General features: G+C 35.4%; 1 protein-coding gene across 1 annotated transcript; it reads left to right on the top strand.

The window, feature by feature from the left end:
• The first annotated feature begins 727 nt into the window (after positions 1-727).
• On the top strand, positions 728-25,591 carry LOC149411254 (myotubularin-related protein 9). The gene is made up of 10 exons (XM_089647170.1): positions 728-955; positions 5,614-5,870; positions 9,653-9,851; positions 11,171-11,327; positions 12,664-12,774; positions 17,416-17,537; positions 17,627-17,733; positions 18,493-18,785; positions 22,386-22,568; positions 23,574-25,591. Exons 1-10 carry the CDS (start codon positions 809-811, stop codon positions 23,834-23,836), a joined length of 1,839 nt encoding a protein of 612 aa, XP_089503296.1. The 5' UTR covers positions 728-808; the 3' UTR covers positions 23,837-25,591.
• The last annotated feature ends 827 nt before the right edge of the window (positions 25,592-26,418 follow it).

Raw genomic sequence — 26,418 nt, forward strand, 5'->3', positions numbered from 1 at the left:
TGTATACAAAAGTCACTTGTGTACGGATGTTCTCCCTTCACACATGGTGAAGGGAGAACATCCTTGTGCCTTTGTGCATCGGGACCTCCAGCTTACTGCTTGTGTCTCACCCTGTCTGGGCACAGATGGTATAAGAATGTTTATTAAATCAATAGGCTCAGGCGAGTCTAGGCCATTATCCAGAATGTTACATAAAAAGATTTGATAAAAAATTAAACATTGTGTAAGAAGTTATAAAACTTAATAGATTAAATCTAATTGGAAAAGTTACATCAAGTTTAATTAAACGTCCATTTTTATCCCATTCTTCAGTACATGCCCCATGGTCTCCAATAAATTTTATTTCATTGATATGTGTACCTTATTGTAATTGGAAATATTTACAAGAAGTTTGTTCGATTTTTAAACAAAAATGCGATCGACGTCCTTTTGAAGTTTAATACAGTCTTCGATTGATTTGACAACAAAGTATTGATTTTTATATTACTATAAACGTTTTTAAGAATCATTGGAATATTTTTCCTGAAGTCCAATAACGAATTTGAAACGCGCTGTATGCACGAATTTTAAATGCGGGAGTGCTCTAGTCATAAATGAACCACTCACGCTCTAGTGCTGTAGCTCTTTTGTAGGTAAGCACAATTATTATTAAAATCGTGACTTAGTTTTTTACTAAGGCAACACTGGCGAAGTAAGAAACTGAAAACTGACAGTTGATAATAAAAAAAATACACAGTGCAATTTCCATGTAGTCCGCAGTGATATATTTCACTGTTTTCTGAATGTTTATTCGTTGGCGGGTCTTAAAATGGAGTTTGCTGAATTAATCCAGATTCCTAAATTGGACGGGGTAATTTTAAAGAGTCCGCACCACGACGATGTGAACGGGACGCTATGTATTACTGGACACCATCTAATCCTGAGCTCCAGACAGGAAGGCGTACAGGAGTTGATGGTAGGATTTTACAATAACAATAAACTTGCTAAGAAGCCTTTCAAGTATCCCTTTACCAAATGAATAACAATATAAACGTCATTTAAATCAATTATTGACAAACACTCAAAAATTGATTCGCGTTATTTTTAACCATCTTACAAGAACACCATTACATTATAGATTTAACTAATTAAATCCTGTTGTATATTTTTTGTATTCATTTGTCGAATTCCGTTATTTTATTGTGATTTTGCATGTAATTCGTGAAAAAAAACATGCTAACATATGTTTCCTTAGAAAGTCATTTATTTAGTAAGCAAATCAAGTTTTTATCGCACATTAAAATTTGATCAATAGTTTACTTCGATTTTATGTTGAATACAAATGATTTGTATTCAACATTACATACTAAAATGACCAATATTGCTTATGCAATATTATCATAACGAGAATTAGTCAGTTTATTTATTATTATGAAAACAGACAATCAAAATATTTGATACTACTTTGGTTTATTCTGTAATTATTAAAAAATGATGTAAATAGAGTATTTACATCATTGCCCACCAACTGCTCTAAAAATATATAGGTACATACCTATTTTGGTAAATACAGTCAAACTTGGTTATAACCATTACTCGTTATATCCAAAATAGGTTTTTAAAAGTGGTATGTATTCGCTAATGTACAGTATATTTTCAGTGTATTACTTCTTAAAAAAACAAATTAGAAAAATACACTTTTATTAAACAAAATTTATAATCAATGGTTTTAAAGATTTCGTTTTCATGCTTCTCAATTTCCTCCTGAAAACAATCCATGCATTATAACTATCATCACCTGGTTTGAACCAGAGTTTGAACCATCAAGCCTTGAGGCTTCCAAGAAAAAAAAACAGTAAATTGTCTATCTTATTATCACTAGCTTGTGCGTATCATACTGAGCTTGTAAAATCTCATTTGTCATAAATAACTAGCCTGCGGGATTATTTTGGTATTCGGCTGTAAAATTGTACTTGTAGCAAACCAGTGATGCAAAATAAACAGCCTGATTCTTGCAGCCTGCATGTCAATTTCTATAATATAGGAAAATCAAAATGTTTGGGGTAATCCTTGAAAACCCTGACTGAACATTTTTTTATAGAGTTTTGGTTGATTTACGCTGCATGTCCTAAATGGAACTAAATTTGAAGAACCGGTTTGCATAACACGAAATTCTAAAATATCAACAGAAACCTTAAATTTCAGTGAAATGAAAACAAAATAATCCACTTGTAGGTCGCAGGCTGTTAAAAAATAAACAAAAATAGGCAAAGCGGCCCTTCTGCTAAAAAAGCTGGGCATCACTATTACATATAAATTTACCCCGTGCAAGGATGTAGGTACACTTATCTAGGTACTTTCACAAACATACTAGGGGACCCTGCAATGTTTTGCTATTGCTAACTTAATGTCTTTCTCGAGTGTCTCTGACTTCTTCCACCATTCACTACTGTATACCATATTTTTCTTCAACTACTTACTTCGAGAATAATTGCCAATTAATCGTTTTTTTTTTTAGACCCAACAAATAATTGGTGTTAGAAATTGTGTTGACAAAATTATTTGCACGGTATATCAGTGAATCTAACTCGTTATAACAGCCAACAATGAATATGAAGATAATTCTGAACTGAAATATCGTTTTGTAATTATTGCTCATTATAGCCGTGACCTCGCTATTGCCATGATCGTTATAACCAAGTAGGACTGTTTACGGAAAATAAGGACACAGTTAATATGCACTTTTAATAGAAAAAAACACTTTTTATCAGTTAGATATATACCACCCAGTTCCAAAACAAGTGTTTACACGACTTTTTTCGAAATGCTAATTAGTAATTTAAACTACCTTGTTCGCAAGAAAATTTTAGTGATTGGTGATTTTAATATCAATTCTTCACAAAATCCACGTGCTGTGAAAACCGAACTCTCGTATGTTATGGAACTATTTCAGCTGAAACAATTTAATTTAGTTCTGAACTCAAGTGGTCGTACTTTGGATCTAGTGCTAAGTAATTTTAATATGGTCATAGAAAAATCTGATTTCTGTCTTGTTCCAGAAGACAACCATCATCCCACACTTTTGTCAGAAATTAACCTTAAACATGATAAACCGTTAAAAAATCATCATATACTATCAGAAAATAACTTCCGTGGTTGGAATTTCTACAAGGGAGACTTTGAGAAGCTGTACAGCCAACTGCGTGACCACAATTGGCAGGCTATCTTGGAGATTTCCCATGTTGACGAGGCAGTTAAATGTTTTTACGATATCCTATTCGCGTATTTAGATGAATGCTTCCCAAGAAAAAAAGGGCATCGAAAAGAAAACTATCCTAAATGGTTTTCGCGCGAAATTATTGGGGACATAAAGATAAAGCGCATACATCACCGGCGGTGGAGACAATCAGGTTTGGAAAGTGAACACGAGTTATTTAAAACTTGTCGTACTAGAATTAAACGCAATATTTCAATAGCCCACAAAAATTATATTTCGGAGGTAGAGAATAACGTGAAAAACGATCCGAAATCATTCTGGAAATATATTTCTGACAAGAAACGTGACAGAGGTTTCTTAAGTCATGTTAATCTAAATGATAGCACACACAAAGGATCCGACATACCGGAAGCCTTCGCAAAGTATTTTCAATCCGTATATAATTCAAAAAAAGTTGATTTTGAATCTTATGTTCCAAGACAGACTGAATCAACAAAAGCTCAAAATATATCTATTCATAGCGTTGATATTGTAGATTTCGTTTTAGCAGTAAAGAAATTGAAACCAAAAACATCGTATGGTCCTGATTTCATTCCACCCTTTGTTATTAAGGGATGTTCTGAACCATTATGTAAGCCACTTCTATATATATTTAATCTTACGGTTAAAAACGGAATTTTTCCTAAATTATGGAAGCTGTCGAAAGTCACCCCTTTACACAAAGATGGCGACAAGTATCAAACAACTAACTACCGCCCTATAGCGATTCTCTCCGCACCTGCTAAATTATTGGAAATAATTATCCATAAATATATTTATACCAAAGTTGAACCATTCTTGATCGAACAACAACATGGATTTAGACATGGCCGATCAACCACTACAAATTTAATGGTATTTACAGATTACTTGTCGAGAGCACTCGATAACAACGAGCAAGTTGACGCATCTTACCATGACTTTGCAAAGGCTTTCGATAGAGTTGATCACTTAGTGCTTCTAAATAGGCTCGAAGAAATTGGTTTTTCGGAAAACTTATTGAAACTCTTTTGTAACTATTTGAGTGAAAGACAACAATTCGTATCCTATGGTGAGTTCAACTCTAATGCATATCCTACAAATTCTGGTGTGCCGCAGGGATCCAATTTAGGACCCCTATTGTTTTTAATTTTTATAAACAATATTCAGGGAAAGATTAAATTCGTCCGTTTTCTACTTTTCGCCGATGACATCAAACTCTTTCTGAGAATAAGATCGATAGAAGACTGTAGAAGGCTCCAGGAAGATATCGATGCAATTATTGACTGGAGTATTGATAACAAACTTGGGTTCAACTTCCAAAAATGTTCAGTGATGTGCTTTACAAGGGCACACAAGACCATATATTTTAATTACAAAATTAAAGATACGTCACTGAAGCACATGGTGACTTGCAAGGACCAACCTTGCAGTAATAAGGCTGCTTTACTTTAGCTTAGTGCGTAGCATTCTCGAGAATGGATCTCAGGTATGGGGGCCAGAGGACACTGTCTATGTACTAATGGTCGAGAAGATACAAAAAAAGTTTTTACGATACCTCTACATGAGAGAGTTTGGTTATTACCCATGGCTGTTTCCAACAGCATTTATCTTGGGAATGCTGGGTGTATGCAGCCTTAGTTCCAGAAGGGATGTTGCATTACTCCTGATGGCGTATAAGCTACTAAACGGCTTAGTATCAATACCAGACATTCTGGCTAAAATAGGATTTTATGTCCCGGATAATTTTGCGCGAGGCCGCCAACACAGGCTTTTGATTCTTCCTAGGTGCAGAACTAACTTACCAATGGTGATGCCCTTGGGAAGAATCACTAGGTTAATTAACTGCCTCGCAGGAAATGTGGATATTTTCCACATGTCCTACAACGTATTTAAACGTGAAATATTATTATTCAATACTTAAAATTGTAAATCTAAATTTGAAACTTTTTTCTTTGTCCCACTTGTAAATGTACCTATTTGTTATTAACTTTTTTGTAAATGTTAATTATCGATATTGCAATGTTCTGGTTCATACTGTTTTTGCAAATAAACAATAAATAAATAAATAAATAAATAAATAAATAATAATGAAAAGAAGGTATTTCAGTTTCCGGAAATGGAAAATAGTAATACTCAAAATGATATTTGTGGCACATTCCAGAGTGGAAGACATGGTCAGTATCTCCCTGGTGTAAGAGTGCTATTCAGAATTGAAACTTTGCTTGAAATGGCTTTAGCTCTATTTGGTGACTAGATCTGAATAGCCAGGTATTTCTCCACCTTCCTCTTCCCCATATCCTCCCCTCCCCTATCTTCAGCAGGGGTCTCACTGGCTCCAGACGGTTGGGAGCAGTTGGAACTCTTGTGTGGTATTCACATAAGAATTGAATGTGCAGATTCTGCATCAGAACATCGACCTGCTGGAGCGCAAGGACAACAAGCCGAGTCTCGGGGGTCCCGGTCAGGGGGGCTCCTTGATCCTGAAGTGCAAGGACCTGCGGGTGGTGCAGCTGGACATCGCTACTACTTCCGATCTGACCAAGGTCTCGCAGACCCTGGAGGCGCTCTGTAGTCTGTCGGACCCCCGCCTGCTGTATCCGTTCTTCTATAAGCCCATGTTCACCATCTTGGAGGATGGGTACAAGATTTTCAGGTATTTGCTTTTCTATAATCTTGCCTATAAAACTCTGTGTGAGTCGAAGAGTTGCAAAACCTGCTCTGGAAATTCTGCTGGTAAATATCAAAAGAATAATCTACAATATTTAGTTATTTCTTCAGCTGAGTACTTGATTGTTCTAACAGCAGATTTTAGGCAATTTTATTTTTCAACTTCTTGGATAGTTAGATGTCCATTTTATCTATATACTTTTGCCTAAATGATGACCTCAAAGTTTTTAGAATTGTTCGAAATATTTATCATTGCAATATTCTTCAACAAATTTTTAATTTGGTGAAATGAAAACAGATTTTACTTAAATTTGTCAAATAGTCTGATTTTCTCAAATTAAAAATCCAGTGATCTTTAACCGTTTGAATGTGTATTGTCGATATTTCGACGATTTTCGGTTCTTTAGTGCGCGTTGAGAGTTCGGCGTGCGAGGTGGTGCGAGTGGTGTGCGTTATTTAAAAAAAAATCGCTTATTTCAATTACAAAAACAGTTAATTGCGAGCCGTGATATCACAGCAAAAATATGTTCAACAAGAATACGTAGGATTGTAATTTTTTCCCTGTTTTTTAACATGCAATTTTAGTACATATTATTATGAAAAAAGGCCCCGGACACAAACGGTTTATTACAACATGATAACAAAGCTCTTGAGACATTAATACAATTAATTAATAAAAGACTTAGGCAACCCTCAAAAAATTCTATGTATTGAAAAATATCCACCTGTCATAAAATTAGACAATAATAATATTTACCTAGCCTAACCTAACCTTATAATAATAACCTAACCTAACATTTGTATATGTCATTGGTTAGGAGTCAAATTGAGTACAAATCGACAGTGTGGGCACCTAGTTACGCTAGTCATTCACTCACGATAGAAAGAATTAAAAAATTTTTTTTAAGATTTATTAATTTCAGAACAAGGGAATGCGTCAACTATGATTATCTACTATGTCAACTCAATTTATTAAAATTATCTGAACTTAGAATAGTTAATGACCTAAAATGTTTATATAAAATCATAAATTCAATAATTGACAGCCCTGAACTATCATATTTCATTTCTTTACATATACCTCGCAAACCAACATCGAGATATTATCTACCGTTCTATTGTGATAACTCCAACACAGAATCTCAATTCTATACCCCCGTTCGCCGTATACAAAATTTGGGTAATGACTATAAAGATGTTGTTGATGTATCCAACACATCATTCACCAAATATAAACAAGTCATTACCCAATTTATTTCAGAAAGAAGAATATCAAATATAATATAATTTAACTATAGAAACTACGTAGCTCTGTTTACCCTATAAAAGTTTTGTAATTTTCCTAGTGTTATATTTTTCCATCTTCATTCATTTTGACATTGTTTTTGTTTAAGAGGTTTTGTTTTATTATGTCTTCTATTTTCTTTTTGATTTTGTTTTTTGATTTTATTTTGATTTTGATGATTTATTTTTTTGTCGTGTTTATTTAGATGTTCTTTTTAAAAAATAAAAAAAATAACATGTAAAAGCCCAACCGGGCGTGAAGTTAGAAATAAATAAATATTTGAAATCTTCTACTACCATCACAGTAAGTGGAAAATGTTGCTTGTGTCACGATGGAGGTCTTAGCCGACTGAGGAATTGAACTCACAACACCAACTCAGCCACTGACCGGTTGTTTGATATTGTTTGTTCCATATTTTGAACTGTTCATTGTGAAAGAAAGTGTTGAAGCTCGGTAGCCTCTCGAGCGATTAGTTATTTATATATATATATACACATTTATCATATTATTTAATTAATATTGTTCCTCAAAATATTAATATGGTAAAATATATGAACTGCTTACTGCGGTTTAAAGCCAATGAAGCTCCCTTAATTTCGCCGTTTGTTCCATATTTTGAACTGTTCATTAAGAAAAAAAGTGTTGAAGTCCGGTAGCCTCTCGAGCGATTGGTTGTATATAAATCTTTATCATATTATTCAATTAATACTGTTCCTCAAAATATTAATATGGAAATATATGAACTGCTTACTGCGGTTTAAAACCAATGAAGCTACCTAGATTTCGCCTTTTGTCCAATATGTTTAGATTTGGCACATTATGGATGACAAGCGATCGCTTAAAACGTTTTTACCAACTTGCCATATGTCAAAAATCACTTGAGTGTAGTAGTAGTATTAATTTTATTATTGTGGTTGAACTGCTTTAATATCTGGTATTGTTGTTTCGTGTAAACTAATCTGAAATTAGCATATTTTCCATTTCAGCTTGCTATAACTCCCAAAGTGATTTTATGAGCGAAGTTAATACAGAAAATACTCCTAAGGAAAATAGAATAAGTAACAGTTTATCAACATCCAAAAACTTTCAATCGCTGGGCTGTTTGTTTTATGTCAATACTGTAATCTCTGTAACACGGATACGAAATTGAATAACTCATGCACTCGATATATTTTTGTTTGATAAGCCGTCAATTATGATTACATCACAGTAAATATTATCTACAGGAAGTGAAAAGTTGACAGAAATATTTACAATGCAGTAATAAAAAATGAATGCATTACTCAAACTCGTTCTGTCCTCCAATTCCGACATTTGCAACAATTATCCTAGATACTTTTTCCATTTTTAATTGACTTTCTCGTACTATATGAGAGAGTGTACTGAAAATGGAATAGAGACATGTCCAGGTGCTGATCTATACCCGTATATCACAATGAAAATGCACTAATCTACCCTTTCTTGAAGAGCTAGGCATCCATAATAGGTTATCAACTAGGCATCAGACCAGAGGCTCCCAACCTTATATTTTAAGTGATAATTACAGGTTTTGAAATATCACAACCAACCGGTTGGTATCGTGGTAGTTATTGGTTCCCACCCGGGCATTGCGAGTTCGATCCTCTACTAGTTTAGTCCTCCATCATTGACAAGCCACATTTTTTACTTATAATGATAGAAGTGGTTGAATTTTCAACATTCTGAGATTATTTGTAACCCGAAATGTTGCTTCTAAATTTAAAAAAAAATCACTCTGTAAAAAAACAAAGTTTTTATACTATAGTACCGACGACCTTGCCAGATGCCGATCATGTAAGACTGACATTTATTTAGTATATTAACCACTTCATGCTTTTAAACGAGTCAAATGAAACGAGCTAAATGGTTTCGACTTGCAGCATTCTATTTTTTCGAGTAACGCTCGTGAAAGTTAGCCATGTATTTTATAAAACTCCATCTCCAATCAATATTAATATAGGAGACTTTTTTGGCTTGACTGTTTTTAACATGTATATATTTATATTTGTATTTTATGTATAAGCTGTTTGTCTCTTACCTTTACCAATAAATAAATAAATAAATTTTACTCGGTTTGAATTTGCCTGCAGTTGAGATCGGTTGTGTATTTGAGCTGCTTATTTCGTTTTAACTATATTGTTTTCACATTTTCGTGCATGTATGAATACATCTTTTAAAAAAAATATATTTATCATATCGTTATCAATTTTAATTTGAATTGTTTTTGAAATAAGATTCCAAATGGAGAGAGAGAGATTATTAATTATTAATTTAAAAAATATTACATATGCTTAAATTGTTATATTTTAATTAAAAAATGTTTAAAGTTTGAATAAAATATTTTAAAAAACATGATTTTTTAAAAAATACTTTTGAGGACTGCGAGGAGTCGAGAAGAAAATTGGAGTGGTGCAATGTTCAGCAATGAAGCAACTAAATTATGTGTTATTTGATGGACATTCCAGGCCGGAGATAGAGTACGGTAAGCTGCTGAGCACGGAGGAGTGGCGCCTGTCGTGGGTGAACCGGGACTATGTGCTGTGCCCCACCTACCCCGCCGCGCTGGTGGTGCCCAAACACGCCGACGACGAGAGCATCGTCGCTAGCGCTGCCTTCCGCAAGGGCGGCCGATTCCCGCTGCTGTCCTACAAACATGACAACGGGGTGATTACATACTGCATAACTGCTTGCACACTGCGTTCCAGCAACTTTAAGTTTCACTGTCAACAAAGCTTAGTGGTAGCATCCATTATCAGATTTATAGATTTTTCCCACTCACTTGCATACATTACCCAATAGCAGTGTAGGAATAAACTTTTGGTTCTGTGAACAGCAGACCTCGTGTCCAAAAAAGTATGTTTCTAATTTTCTCACATAATAAATTAAAACTAAAATTTCCTCTGAAATCATAAGATTTGTAAGTGTTATATTGTGGTGAAATAAGAATATGATTATAATTGTATTGAGATTAATAAATAAACCATTCTTATTGACAATCGTTTAACAAGTGCTTGACAGGAACAAGTTTAGAAGCAAAGACAATTTGGGCATAGATAATATGTAGGCAGTGTTACTATATCCAACAGTAAGTAGGTACTTAAATACCTACCTACTTAATTATACAGAGTGTCCGGCGGTAAAGTACTCTGTATACCATGTATTTTAAGTAACATTTTTTATTTCAAATACCGAACAGGTTGTTTAACGGAATTTGAACAATTCATAAAATTTCTAGGTTGATTTTCAAGTTCGGTGAAGGTTCTATTCAAGTTCTATTATTATATTGTTATTGGCCAGGGGCTTCACAAAACTGAAATAATAACAGAACTTGAATAAAACCTTCACAGAACTTGAAAATCAACTTTTAAGTTTGATGAATTGTTCAAATTTTGTGAAACAATCCGTCCTTGATTAATAATCATCTTGTACCGGAACGTAACAAACAAATTTACAGTCATTTTTGTTATTTGTTTTTGGGGTATTATGCTGTGTTGCGCTAGCTCCTTCTTTAGCCAACGTTTCGGACAGCATTGCAGTGTCCATCATCAGGGCAGATGTGTTATTTGCATTTTTAAATCATATTTAAATTTACAGTCAGATTAAATGCCAAATGGTCGAGTTAAAACAGGTCTTCGCTACATTCAGTCAATAATAATAGATCTTGCATTTTCATATATGGTGTTATTCTGTGAAACGTATCCCCGTGTAAAAACAGAATTAAGTGTGCATACATAATTATGTATCAATAATTTGTTGATCGTTGAAAGAAAATTGATTTAAACATTTTGTATGTATGTTAAACAATAATAGTTCAGATTAGCCGAGATTGCAGCCTTGGCTTCTATACCCAGTTTCATGATTGTTGATTTCACAGAAACACTTGTAAACCACATGGCTATAAAATTTATAAAGGCTTTGCACGATAACAAAACAATATTTGATTTTTAACAAGAACTAATTTTGGTTCACCGCTTATTTTCCAGGCTGTCTTGCTTAGGAGTTCGCAGCCACTGATCAGTCCGCAAAACAAACGCTGCAAACCCGACGAGAGGCTTCTCAATTCTTTTGTCGGCCAAAACAAGCGAGGGTTCATCTTTGATCTGAGGTCTCCGGCACTAATTGCTCAACAGAAAACTAAAGGTAATAATCACAATTAATAGAAACAAAGGAGATGAATCATTATTAAAAATTTCAGTTTGCACCACAGACCAAGAAAGAGATTGACATACCATAATGCAAAATGTAGGTATCGTTTCGACGAGCTGGAGGTAAACCACGTGTCATCAATCATTTTGGCACAAGGAGGGTTCCAGCATTTCTTGAATAAACCGGAACATCAGTTGTATCCTGATCAATGTCAAGAGTTCAATAACCAGACGCTGCACCGGAACACGCGGTTTACCGCGTAGTCGATTGTGGGACTTTTCTGCGCAGGGTTTAAATGTTTTTATTTTTTAAACTAATGATGATTTTTAATGATAAACTAATGTTTATAAGACAAGGTTTTTTATGCAAAGCACAAAGGATAACAAATTATTATAAGCAATAATTAATTTTATACAGGAGATATTTTTTCAATTTGTATGGGTATATAGATATCGTTCGTGTTCTTAAATATTAATAAATGACGACTCAATTTGGTTGGAGCCGTTTCTTATACTGCATCCAAAAATAAAATTAGAAAACACAAGCAGAACGTTATACAAAAAGAAAAGTTCGAGATATGATTTCACGCGCGTCACGTAGGCAAATAACTCGGTCTCGGTGTCAAGGTTGCTGGTACTGTACTGTCGAGTTCCTTCCTGCTGTCGCTTATATAGGTGGAAAAACGTTCTCGAACATCCCATTTGCCATGGTTACAAATATTACCAAACAAGCTTCGTGGCAAAGGCCAAAACTTCTAGTATGTTCTATAATGACCGTCTGACTCAAGTAGTGGGAGGGGATCAGGCAGCATTCTGCTGATGCGCTCAAATCTGATTTCATGATAAGTTTACCAACAATTGAATTGTTTTAAATTTAAAACACGTTAATCCTTTCTTCTCTCCAAATAAGAATTCAATCTAACTTTAAATTGGTTTATGTTAGTAGAATCAATGACATGTTGTGGAAGTTTGTTCAATGCATCCACTACTCTATTTGCAAGGATGTGTTTCCTAAGATTGGATGCAAAAGGTGTTTTTTTTTTTAATATCCACGGAGATTTATATTTTTGTTTGTAATGAAGATTTCTCGGATGCCAGGGCAACTATAATGTCCAGGTAAAATTTTGAAAATCTCAATCAAGTCACCTCTATCTCTTCTTTCTTCTGACGTTTTTAATCTTAGTTCCTCGAGTCTATCTTCATATTTCTGACGGAATATATCTTTTAAATGCAGCGGACTGGTGAGATTTGATGCTATTAGTTATTGTGTTAAAGATTATAAAAGATTGGTTTTTTTGGAATAACTTATAATGATTTTAATTTGATTTCAGGCGGAGGAACGGAATCTGACTCAAACTACCCTCAGTGGAGGAAAGTGAACAGACCTATGGACAAAGTTTCTAATCTTCAGTTATTGGATTCTTTCACTAAATTAGTTGATGGTAAGATAGAAATTAACATCAATTACTTAATGATAGTTGAAAGCAGCTGCTATTATCCAAATTATGCTAATGTAATATATTAACAAACTCATATTATAATAATTTTATATATCTTTGTTGTGTTCGCACAAACAGTTCTCCAACTCGTCGTGGAAGGAGTTTATAATAATTGGTTCTTTTAGAATAATCAGGGATTTATTATTACTCCGCGTAATATAATGGTGACTCGATAGTCGACCTAACTAGAAGCTGGCTAATTGGAATCTGGCATAGTGAGATTCTATGAGAGCTTTCGCACTGGCCCTGGCGACAACTGGCCACTGGCTCCATCTTGCGGACTTCCACGCAAGCTCTATGCACTGCCATCTGTGCGTGCATCTATGAAGCTCTTACTTCCTAACAATCTTCTTTGTGTATTAAGAGTGGGTTATAGGGCATAATGGTGATTTGCTGGAAAACGGCTCCCTAAAACGGCTTAATACTACCTTTCGTATGTCATTCTCAGACTTCATATTTTTTAATACCAATTAATGGACTATTATTTTTCAGTCTGCCTATTTTTTTTTTGTAGTTGTTGTAGGCATTCGACTATAAAAAATAAAAACATTGATACACCATACAACCCACTTTTAAAACTTGGATGTATGATTATCGCGTTAATAACGGCTTTACACTATATTTTTAATTTAAAATATGTATATAATACACACATCTGTAGAAGTACGGCCTCTTATTATCGTTATGATATCTGTGGATATTAACAATTAAATAAATACTTCATCTTGCACCAAATTTTCAACACATTTACACTGTTTTACTTATTACGGGTGAGAAGCCCCCGAGAGCGGTAGTGGGACTATACGCTCCTTGTTTTACGGCGTATATATTTCTAAAATGCCATCAAAATGTTTCATTTCTGGGTCTAAAAGTAGAATACCGACTCACTTGAAGCATTGCAATAATTTTAGGAAGCTACAAAAACGCTAAGTACTCACAAATACTCTTTTTTCACGTAAATTTGTCGCATTGTATTTTTTGAACTGTCATATTCTTTGAAACAAATAAAATGCAATATTCAATGTGCGTTGTGCGTATGCTTTTCCTAACGGTTAGCACGAACGTCACGATGTTGATTTGCGTGCCCTTTATGCAAGTGTGTGTGAGAATTCATTGTCGCTCTGACTCAGTTGTGAGCGCGTTTGGTAATCAAACCAAAAATTACCATCTCACGCCAAATCATTTTTAGTTTGGTAAAATCGGCAATTTTAAGTGATAACATGTCAAGTTTTTCACTATTCCGACCTTACATGGTAAGGCGTATTCACATAAGGAGTAAACAAGTTTATTACCGTTTTTTTATCTTTAGATTAAACAGACAAAAAAAACTTTATAAGTAAATTTACGATTATATCACCTTTCTGCGTATACACACGTAACCATTCACAATTTGTCAAATCAAAGATATTCTATCTACGTATTGTGTTGTAAAGTTCCAAATAATAAGCGTTTTTTAGGAAACAATTTTTTCCCTACCGAGAAAACACAAGGCCTCTAAGTCTATAATAGCCAGGTAACATTTTAAACACCCAAATGCGGCAAAAATTGTGAGGGGCATATGTCGCCGTTCTATTTGTATAAAGAACAGTAACTTTAAATTCAGTAAATTTAAATGATTCACCATTTCATATATTTATTACGCTTCAATACATCTTAAACAATAGGTCGAATCGTGGATTCGTTGAATAATATTTGTATTTAGGTATTATATTTCAACCCATTGACGTAATTTTTTTCAATAGCGTTGGTCGTTAAATGAATATAACTATTATTTCCAACGGCTAGTTATATTTTGATACAGTACTAGTATGCCTTGCACGATACTGCCATGGTTAAAACAGATTATTGTTTAGTTAACACTGAATAATTTAACAAATATATAAATTTAAAAAAAACTTTCTTTTATTTTTCGAGGTCAATATTATTAATATGTATAGATATTCTATCAAATATAAAATTTATAAATCTACCAAATAAATCCGCCTTCGATTTTCTCGAAAACGAAAGCTCAAATAAAAAATATCATAACCCAAAATTGACTTTAAATGAAAGGTAGATTCATTCACAAGTTATACCGTTTATACCACGAGTTTCCGAATACCGTGCAAAACAACCTTTCTTTGTATAGGAAATGTTTCTGAAATGCGATTCGTAAAGCCAAAAGCCGTTCAAATCTAATTACATTTAACAACAGCAAGTGAATGATAAACATTTATAAAAAATATCAAAGTAAATGCTTTACCAAAATAGTAGGTTCTGCAAATAAGTCATACCTTTTTACTAAGCTGTTTGTTTTACTTAATATTTCCGATTTCCAATTGCGTACGTGATGATGCGGGACATGATCATGACGCACATTTGACGTTGTATTTTGACAAGTTCATTAATGTACAACTACCGCCCTCTAGCGACAAAAAAATGAAGAGATTTTGACAGTTTGAGAAAATCCGCTGGCATATAACAAGCGCTTAATACTTTTGTTTACCGACAACTTCTTGCCGTTATTCCACGGGGATAACAAGAATCCGGTACTTGATCATTCAAGTATCTTGGCAACTACTGCCATATATCTGTGGCGAGTATCGTACATAGGCACATGTTGCCGTTATTTTTTAATTTTTTTTTATAATAGCAACTATTTAAATATTGTACATACAAAACATGATGTGAATTTATGTATAGTAAATTGTATTTCTTAGACCTCCTCACTAGGGTTACCTTTGCTAAGGTGTTGTTCCAACTCACGTCGTTAGACTTTATACATAATGTCAGACATCTGTAACATTGTGTGTGCTTTAGATCAATGCTAGAAACAGAACGGTCGACAAAGAATGACTGGATGTAAAAATGACAGCTATAGCAACTGTTTGGTCATGAGCGAGGTATAAAAGAGTTCTGAGTTTTGAGATTTCGTAATTTCAACAATGATTGGTGGTGATGCGGGTCTCGTGATTTCAGTGGCGATGTTTACGAACTGCACTACAATATGTTGTTTGCGATGTGAGTAGGTACACTATATGAGTATCTGATACAGTAGAACCCCGTTAATTCGAACCCCGATAATTCGAAAAAACGCGTAATTCGAAATTTTCGCCAAAAAAATTTCCGCAGAAAAATTTTTGATACAAAAATTTTTTTAATTCGAAATTCGTTAATTCGTAATTCGAAATTTATTTTTGTCCGCGCACGAAAATTTGTTCGTGTAATTCGAAAAAAATTAATTTTTGCGTAAATAAATCATAATATTTCGTAAATCTGAATCTAAAAGTCAGCTGTGGCGGTAAAACGCCGAAAAATGTATTTTTACGTGTTATACATCGTCCTAATTAGTATTATTATTTTGTAAATCTGAATCGATTTACACTGGAATGTCATACTTTTTCAAATTTATTTCGAATATCCAAGTTCGAAGGGCCGAGAAAATACGTTTTACGCGGATATATGTCGTAGTTTTATGAGTTTACACCAAATATCTGAATATAAAGGGTCGGCCGCGACGAAACTCGGCCGCGAAATTTCGATTTACGCGTAAATGTACCGTATATTTACGAATTTATTTCGAATATCTGAATTTTAAAGGGCCCGCCGCGACGGAAATCGGACGCGAAATTTCAATTTACGCGGAAATATATCGTATTTTTATTAACTTTACTTCGAATATCCGAGTTAAAAAATACGGCGCGACGGAAATCGGCCGAAAAATTTCGATTCACGCCGAAATATGACATATTTTTACGAATTTACTTCAAATATCTGAACTTAAAAGGCCGGCCGCGACGAAAAACTGCCGATAAAATTCGATTTATGCGGAAATATATCATATTTTTACTAATTTACATCAAATATCTGAATTTAAAGGGTCGGCCGCGACGAAAATCGGCCGCGCATTCTCGATTTACACGGAAATATTTCATATTTTTGCGAATTTATATCTGAATTTAAAGAGCCGGCCGCGTCAGAATACGGCCGCGAATTCTCGTTTTACGCGGAAATATATCGTATTTTTGGTAGGCCGCGACCGAAATCGGCAGCAAAATCTCGATTTACGCTTAAATATATTGCATTTTTACGAATTTATTGCGAATATTTGAATTTAAAGGGCCCGCCGCTACGGTAATCTGCCGCGAAAATAAAGAAATAATTGGTATTAATACGAATTTACAACTAAAATACCACCCGGATTTGAAGAGGTGGCCGAGAAAATCGATTTTCGGAGTATTTTTTTTGTTTTTTTTCGTAAAATTTCGAATTACGTGGGAATTCGTTAATTCGAAATTTGATTTTTGATGTCCCGTGGATTTCGAATTAACGAGGTTCTACTGTACTTGCATATTCCTGTGACAGAGGGGCCTTTGAGTTAGCCTTAGCCTTAGAAGGGTCATTGAGTTTTGGATTGTTTGAATGCAGCTTATATTAATTTATTTATTCAAGAAGTTATTCCATATTGGGTAGTAGATTCTACTATTTACTTGAAGGCGTGATATAATTTTGTAAATTCACCCAGCAGTGCTAAAATGCACAGGCTAAACTGAAAACTGCTCATCAGTGTGAAAACATTGATGGAATATTTTCATAATGTTTCAGTATGCAATGACAGAGACGTGTCCTGTGATAAATGGCTCTCTAAGTTGGACAGCTGCGGGTGGCTGACTCACGTCCTCAATGCTCTGAACACCGCTTGCACCGTCGCCCAGTGCTTGGAACATGTAAGTCTTTAGCACAACATTCAACAAATTATGTGCAGTGTCATATGCAATCTGATCTGAATCTAATCTGACATCTCTAATCCTTCCAGGAAGCCAGTCCAGTTCTGGTGCATGGATCCCGTGGAATGGATGCCACCTTGGTAGTCTGTTCCCTGGTGCAGATCATCATAAATCCAGATTGTCGCACTGTCAGAGGGTAATTGAGCTTCGTAATTACTTTTTAATATTATAGCTAGACTACAAGCAAAAGAAGGTACACAGACGCATGTCTCTTGCTATGTGCAGAAACGGCGTGATTATTAGTAGTTCGCTAGCGATCGTTGGGAACTTGCCGCTGCATGGCAACCTGCCTCCTGCACCGCCCTTTATTGCAGACGAGGCTAGCGAATGGTATTTACACATCTCTTACTCGTTTTAATTTAGATCCATGTTTGATGCATTTTCCCAAAGAGTCCACATAATATGATACTTGTCATTGTACCACTGGGGAGATGCAGGAATTATTTAGTATACTTTGACAGAACCTAAATGTACTTGCAGTGACCAGGAGCTCATTGGGTAATGTCATCGGATATTCAATAGTAATAATGTGATATTTATGAGTGAAGAGATGCTATCAGTACCGCCCTTGTGAAAGAATACCATTCAGAATTAAAATATTGCCTGACATGGCTTTAGACACGTTTGGTGACTAGATCCAATTAGCCAAATACTTCCCAACTTTCCTCTTCCCCGTCTCCTTCCCTTCCCCACTCCCTTCAGAGTCACAACATACCCCAATTGGGGATGCAACAGTTAGAAGTATTTGGGATTCTTGTGCTGTATTCACATGAAAACAACAGTATTCACTTACAAGCCTTTTGAAAAGTCTCGCTGAATTTTTCGGTGTTGAACAGGCATGATAAATGTTTCCTAAAACTAACCTTTAAAAATGTATTTTTTGTTTGTATTCCAGAATCCAAGCCCTGATAGAGCGCGAGTGGCTGCAGGCGGGGCACCCCTTCTCGCAGCGGCAGCGCCACGCCTGCTACTACACAACTGGGGGTCCCCCGGGACCCGCGCCCTCGGGGCTCCGCAAGGCGTCCTTCGCCTCGCCGGCCACCAACCAGGCAGGGCCCGGCGTCAGCCCCACCTTCCTACTGTTCCTGGACTGCGTACACCAGCTGCAGGAACAGTTCCCCTGCAGCTTCGAGTTCACGCAGGACCTGCTCATCGCGCTGTACGAGCACTCCTACTTCAGCCAGTACGGTGAGTTTAAAACCATTCTTCATCATCAGCTTTGGGCATAGACTTCCCTCATACTTCTCCACTTCTGGAAATTCTCTTGTTGTGAATATTCTAGGTGCGAATAATACAATTTTTATGATGATTAATCATTTGAATGAGGATCGGACATTGTTCCGTTCCTTCCCATCTTTTTAAAATTCACGTCGTTGACTCCCCAGATTGTACATTCTGTGGTCTAGAAGTGGGAACTTTAGATCACATATTTTTTGGTTGTCCCTCTCTAAACAAATATCCTCTCTTCTATCAAGCCTTATCTAAAATTGCCTCCCCTCCATTCAACATCTCATCTCTTCTAAGTCTGAACTCGACTTCAATTTTCATTATAATTTTGAAATTTGCCTATTTAAATAAAATTAATATTTAAATTCACCTTTCATTTCTCAATAATTTTAAATGATGGCCAAGAACACCCTTGAAGGGTGAAAACCAGAAATAATGGAAAAAAAAACTCCTGGTGTGCCAAGAAATCCACCATGGTGTGCCAAGTAACTCACTGTACTTGCCTCGATTTTATGGTATTTTGAATCTTAAAAAATACTCCTTGCATACTAAAATATTTTTTATTCGTTTGGCAAGAAAATAATGTAACTTAATATTATTCTAGCTTGTCATTTCGTAACTTGCAAATATGTTTATTTTATCTGTGAAAAAGCCTGAAGAAAGCTTATTTAGCTGGATAATATAATAAAAATCAAGAATATTTTCGAATTTTTTTGATTTAGTGGCATACAGAGCTCCGGGCCAAAAAGGCCCCTTTCTCTTTCACCATGAGTTTAAATAATGGTTGTTGGAAAGTAAGATTTAGTTTTTTGTGAAAATTTATTGCATTGGTACATGGCTGCAGTTAGGGGGGTAATTTACGTAGGATTTGTTTCGGTTTTTAAAATTTAATTTTGGCATTTACGTCGTACTGGGCGAGACAATTGGTGGACGCGTTTTTATGGTTTGGAATGCCCGAATAAAAAGATTCCGAGAGACTTATAATGTGGTTTTTAAGGAGAGGGACTTCAGAATCACGGTAGAGCTGGGAAACCCTGATCCATTTGGGGGCTCCCAGGACTGTGCGAATGGCTTTACTTTGGAATGTTTGTAGTCTATTTAATTGGGTTTTTGAAGAGTGCGCCCAGATTGGGCTTGCGTAGGTTAATTTTGGTCTTATTGATTTGTTTATTAAAAGTTTATTTCTTGAAGATAATTTATTGTTTCTTTTGCATATAATGGAGTAAAGGGCTGCAAGGGTTTTATTGGCTGAGTTTAATGTTTCAGTGATATGCTTTACCCAGGTTAATTAACTGTCAAGGGTAATTCCGAGGAATATTTTCGTATGTCTTCATTATATTAAATTTTTTTATAACATAAAGCGTCTCCGTCTATACACTCAATCTTATTTGCACAAACTCTAATTTGCCCATTAAGTAAGCATGTACGTTAAGAAGGCAAAACTGTCGCCGCGCGTACACAGACCTTTAGAGGGAAAAAAAACATTTCAAATTCAAAAAAATATTTATTGCACAAAAATACAGAATACAAAGGGTATATATAGCTTATAGGTTACATCCTATTTCTTCCAGCTAACTCAATATTTCTCTATACATACTATCTAATACTATCTCGGGGAAACTACATAGGATAGATATATATTTTTTATATAAATATATAAACAAATATTATCTGGTGAGACAGTACAATTTGTATGATCTTGGTGGTGTGACAATGAGAGATAATGATGGTGTTGTTTATTTATTTATTTAATAATAACAACGGTATAAATATACCATAAACAATTAATCAAATACAATGACATCAGAAAGTATAAAATGATCAGAAACTCTAAAATGATATTGAAGTAAGAGATGCAGGTACACGCAAAAGTTCTAAGTAGACTTTCTAGGTTTAATTAATATTTATTGAAAATATATGATATTATAGCCTTCTTGCAGTTAAATAGATCCGCCACATCTGCTTATCTATTACTAACTTCATGTAATTTAGGTATAAGTGAGTATTTTCAATGCTCAACCCTGGTATTGATACATTTGAACATTATTTTGGAACGAGTAGCTCGCACAAGTACATGAAATTCATTGAGGTTAAGTAAATTAGGGCTGCCTATACTACCAATTATGATTTTGAACATAAATATTAAGTCGGAGAATTTTAATTATTTTAATTCTTTCATTAAAAATTTAATTATTTATTCACGTCTGTGTCACAGTGTTTATTTTAAGTCGGTATAATTGTGCAGTTGGGAGATGGCTCTGGTCCGATAGCGATGATATCAGGTGTAGACGACGATGGCGGCGATGGAGTTGTGGAGACCGGCCTCGTGGCTTCGTACAGCACTGATGAAGACGTGGGGTCTTCCGGGTACTCCGGTGTGAACGAGGTAGACGAAGATGAGATGGACTGGTCTGCAGACGAGCGGAAGATGCTGACCGGCGAATATGCCACGGGGCCGAGACGCAGACTAACGTTATGCCAAGTCAGACTTGTTGACTGGAATGACGATGTACTTAGGTCCTCCACAGCTTATACAGGGTGTATCGGCAAGTACCCAACAAACTTTAACCACCTATTCCTCAGCACATTTGGAGTAAAAAATGTTATGGGCGCTTTGCTGTCCGGTAACATTTTTTTTCCATTAAAGACAAAAAATAAATAAAAAATCCACACTCCGTCACTGTCATTTGCCTTGTTTCTCGCGTTCAACAGCTGTTATTAGCAAGTGCGTCAAAAAGTGTCCTCGCTCTTTCGTACACACTAATTAAAAATGAGACGAATGGTGCTGTGCCATTTCGTTGTGATTGTAAAAGCGCACCAACATAGGTACGTACGTACATTATTCAACGAAACTCGAACAAAATATTGCCAGACGGGTTTTCAAACTTTGACAAAGGATAAAACATTGGTGACATGTGGTGAAAATATGAATAGTAAATTTTTTATTAAAAAAAAATGTTACCGGACAGCAAAGTGCCCATAACATTTTTTACTCCAAATGTGCTAAGGAATAGCTGGTTAAAGTTTGTCGGGTACGTGCCGATACACCCTGTATAGCTGCTGATTCCTTTGTTCTTGTCTGCTACGGGTTGGAGTAGCGTCTGGATGTCGAATCCGCAGGATCGCTGACTCGGTTCATTGTATGACCGTTTGCATCACCCTGTATGCAAACATTCTCTTATCAGCAGTTTACGTATATCGGTACCGATATTTCAATTGAAGTTTCGTAAGTCTGATTGTTAATTCAGCTTTTTAACTCGTGCGGTCTGGTTATGATATGATGACCCTAGGAGCGGTGACGTAACCACATTTTGCAAAAAAAAAGGTTATTACAGAAAAAGAATCTATTGGGGATAGCGAAAATTGTTCATCGGCGATCAAAAAGTTAAGACTTCACGTTCCTTAAATCAAATACCACGCAAGTGTCCCAACTGTCTGGAGCCAGTGGAATTATGGCATCCCCATTTAGGGAGTATTTTGTGAGGAAAGTGGAGAAGGGAAGGAGTTGAGAAATAGGAAAGTACGTACCTTTGTACTTAACTAGATTGTCTTCTATTCCAGGAACATTCTTGGGAGACTCGGAGAAACAGCGCGAGGAGTTGGACCTCTTCCACCAGACCACCAGTCTGTGGTCTCACCTGAACACTCCGCAGGCTATAGGCGCCGTGCTGAGCCCGCTGTACGAGCCTAACCAGGGCATCATCTGGCCCTCCGTGGCGCCCATGAGTCTAGCCTTTTGGGAAGGTAAGAATATTATTGACCTATTGACATACATATGTACATTTTCAGCGCTGCAAGTCACGCTTTAGCCCCCCCTCCAGGAAATCCTCCACTTTTTTTATGTGAATTCTGCAGATTTAAAAAAAATATTTTTTTTTACTGTGCAACAGATTATTTATCCGGTTACAGTACAAGATCTCTTATTTTGACATTCTTAAAATTTGAAAAGATAGATAAAAGTTTTAAGTTTATTAAGAGTAATTAAATATATCCACTGTTTTAGAAGTTTCATTCTATAGCACCATTCTTCTTTATTTACTTATTTTAATATCAACGGTATAAAATATACCATATACAGTAAATTATAAACAGTGACATCAGAAAATATACAATTAACAGAAACTCTAGATGAATATAAAAAGTTAGAGATACAAGTACATGCAAAACTTATAAGTAGACTAGGTTAGATTAGTATTGATTGAAATATATGATAGTATAGATACATGATATAATAGCTAAAATGTATGCATTTATTTTCAAGTTTTGGTTGAAAGTAGGTAAGTGCCAATCAAGCTGTTGGTTCACCTTATTGACCCAAGTTTCCTCAGTTGCCCCAGGCAGTTCATTTTATTTACATACTTATCATTCTATGCTGTGCTGGAACATCTGTACTGCCGTGTGGTATCTTAAAACGTGTTGTGGCGATGACTATGGCTGAATTTAGCCATATTTATTCCAAAGGGAATGTGCTGTCACTAGATTTATGCATTATATTAAAACTTGGTATTGTTGTCCATTAAAATCTATTTGCTGCCTCAAGCAAGCCCATGTGGTGCAAATCTGAGGATTTTTTCTGCTTTTGTTCCAGAATAATTATATATTTAGTTTGGTGCGGAGTCCTGGTATAGGCACTCAGACGTCCCCGACTTCTTTTCTCATTCACTTCCACGTAATATATTCTCCTTACACTGCTTTCTATATGTCCAAAGCATCTAATATACATTATCTTGTAATATAATCTTCTTACAGAGCTGTATCTCCGCTGGGTCATCGACTTTGCCGAGCAGCGGCTCGCCCTCGAGCAGATCTCACGCATCCGCGAGAAGGACAAGGAACTGCGCAGCAAGGCGGTGAAGCTCCGCAAGCAGCTGTCGGACCTCATCCGCGAGGTCCGCGAACTGGAGGGCACTGACCACGGCCACATTGAGCTGTCGGGTGACCTACTATCACTGACTGCTCACGAGCAGCTGCAGATCTCGCCGCTTGATCTCGAAGTAGACGAAAAAGATTAAAATTGCACGCTGACGGCATTATCTTACATTGAAACCCTCATATAAGGTTCTCACATAAGTATATTTCAAACTTTATAAAACTTTAAGAAAGCCAAAATAAAACCACTCAGGCGGAAGTCCGGACCTGTTCATTGGCAGATCTCCCCATAATAGTTTCATTAAAACACATACCGTAAATCAGAGCTACTTTGCATCTTACAGGGGAACTTTGCATAAAGATTGACTAATAATGAATCTTACATTGCATCACTATGCGGTATCCAATGAGATTATAAATAAATACAAAAGTGATGCCATGTCACCTCCTCACAGAAGTTACTTAACATTTTTTTAAACTATAATTAATTTTACAAACCTACAAAAATATGTTGTTCGTACCTCCTTATATACAGTAGAATACCACAGATTTCTTCTGCGTAAATCAAATTTTCGCGGCCGGTCCTTCAAGTTCAGTTATTCGAAGTAAATTCATAAAAATAGGATATATATAAATTCGCGGCCGATCCTTTAAACTCAGATATTTGGTGTAAATTTGTAAAAATATGACATTTCGGGGTAAAACGAATGTTTCAACTCATATATTCTAAATAAATTCGAAAAAATAAAACATTCCAGTATAAATCGATTCAGATTTACAAAATAAAAATACTAATTAGGACTATGTATACATTTTTCGTCGTTTTACCGCCACAGCTGTCTTTTAGATTCAGATTTATGAAATTTGAAAAATTATTAAAAATTGATGCAAAGTAACGCCGGTTTGTGATACAAACATTATAACACTTGCCGCATGGTGGAATAGATTGCGTTGAAAAGGTTAACAATTTGGCATATCTCAAAGCTGTGCTTTCAGTGTTAGTGACTTGCCCGAATGGGGATGGTATGACGTTTTTCCACGTAGGAAGTTTATTTCTTGCGGTATCTTGAAAAACCTTATAAGAGGGTTTCACTGTACGTATATATACATCAATAGTAAAACTTATGATGTTTTTGGGTTCTCGCAATTATAAAAGAAGATGATAGGCAATTATTCCAAATATTTTTTAAGTGTCGCGAGTTGAGAAGACATTGACTAAAGGTTTTGTGATAAACTTGTTACCGAATCCATCACTGAAAATCATCTCAGAATTCCATTTACGGCGCCATTGGTGAAATACGATTGTGAACATCTTTGTTCATTTGTTGCGAGGCGTGCAACGAATGAGCTTGACGATTAGCAAGTATTGAGCAATAGTTGAACATTAATGGAATAAGATGCCTATGCTATGCATAATATCGCTAGGGGATCACTACTACTAGGTAACTCTGAAATCAGCGTTTTCGAGTTACACACAAAACCATACCTTTATTTCCTTGCCCATATCACCTCGCCAATTCATATACAAATATGGTATTTATCACGAGTGGCCCACTTATTAGGTCAAATAGCCTTTGACTCTGCAACATTAGAAGACAATAAAATTTCATATAACATATTATTACATAATTCAGATTCTTCTTACTTTATTTGAAATGTACCGCGTCATAACAGACAGGGGCGAGTGGCGTTTAATGACATCTAACATCTTAAATAGAAGCTGCTCCCATTGTCTAAAGTCGATGTAATTTGCTAAGAATTATTGAAATTTTCAAATTCTTTGAAAGACGGACATAGAAAACGTCTCGATTGAAAAATTTTTTCATTGTTTGTTTTTACTTGTTTATTTGTTTTGTCCCTACCTAAATAACAGTATAAATTACCTAGGTAAGTACATGGATTGTATTACAAAATATGTGTAATTTTGATTCCCGGATTCATGACGTACCTACCAAGTGATACATTGATAATATATCGGTATTTATCGCAACATCAAATAAAGATCAGTCACACTTATTTTTAAAATGACCTTTCACTTCTGGATTTCTGGCCTATGGTTTTTATGTTGAACTTGAAAACGCTGATTTCAAAGTTACCCAGGGCCGGCCTAGTGCCAAACGCCGCGTATTAGGTGCTTTGTTCCTTGGGTCCTTGGCAAGTCGGCACCTGGAGCGGACTGCTCCAATTGCGTCTGCACAGTGCAGGTCCCGGAGTTACCTAATTGTAGTAATTACTCCGCAATATTAGTGATGATCTCAAGTTCCCAACTTTGCATAATTTATTGGATAAATTTTTATCTGAAATAGTCTTTGCTCTCTGTCACTACTTGTTCATTTTGTGTTATATAGGTAACTAAATTGGCTTTTTTTTTAATCTTTTTTTATTTACACCTCTGGTTCCCCCGTTTTGTTATTTAAACCTGTTAATTTTGCTATAATTTTATATATTTTTGCTGTTTAGTACATAAAATATTTTTCCTTATTAATATTTACACCAGTGGCAGTCCGTGACTTTTCAGCGAGGTTAGACTGGCGAGTCTATTCTTTCAGTTTGGGAAAGCGCAGAATTTTAACACTCTAGCTCAATGAATAATCCCAAATCGCCACTCTTTTAAACCCATGTTTTTTTTAGATCTGATTAATTTACTTACTTACTTTGATATCCCGAAGATGCTAGCATGCTATTTTAATGAACATACATTAACATTTTTTTTTATTTTGTGCAT

Source organism: Hesperophylax consimilis, chromosome 26 (genome assembly GCF_061612785.1).
Source record: "Hesperophylax consimilis isolate HC1 chromosome 26, BYU_Hcon_1.0, whole genome shotgun sequence".
Classification (NCBI taxonomy): domain Eukaryota; kingdom Metazoa; phylum Arthropoda; class Insecta; order Trichoptera; family Limnephilidae; genus Hesperophylax; species Hesperophylax consimilis.

Coding starts and splice junctions, on each gene's coding strand:
- LOC149411254 (XM_089647170.1), top strand. CDS start 809: ATGGAGTTTGCTGAATTAATCCAGATTCCTAAATTGGACGGGGTAATT. Junction 956..5,613: donor AAGGCGTACAGGAGTTGATG/GTAGGATTTTAC, acceptor TTGAATGTGCAG/ATTCTGCATCAGAACATCGA. Junction 17,538..17,626: donor TCGCCCAGTGCTTGGAACAT/GTAAGTCTTTAG, acceptor TAATCCTTCCAG/GAAGCCAGTCCAGTTCTGGT.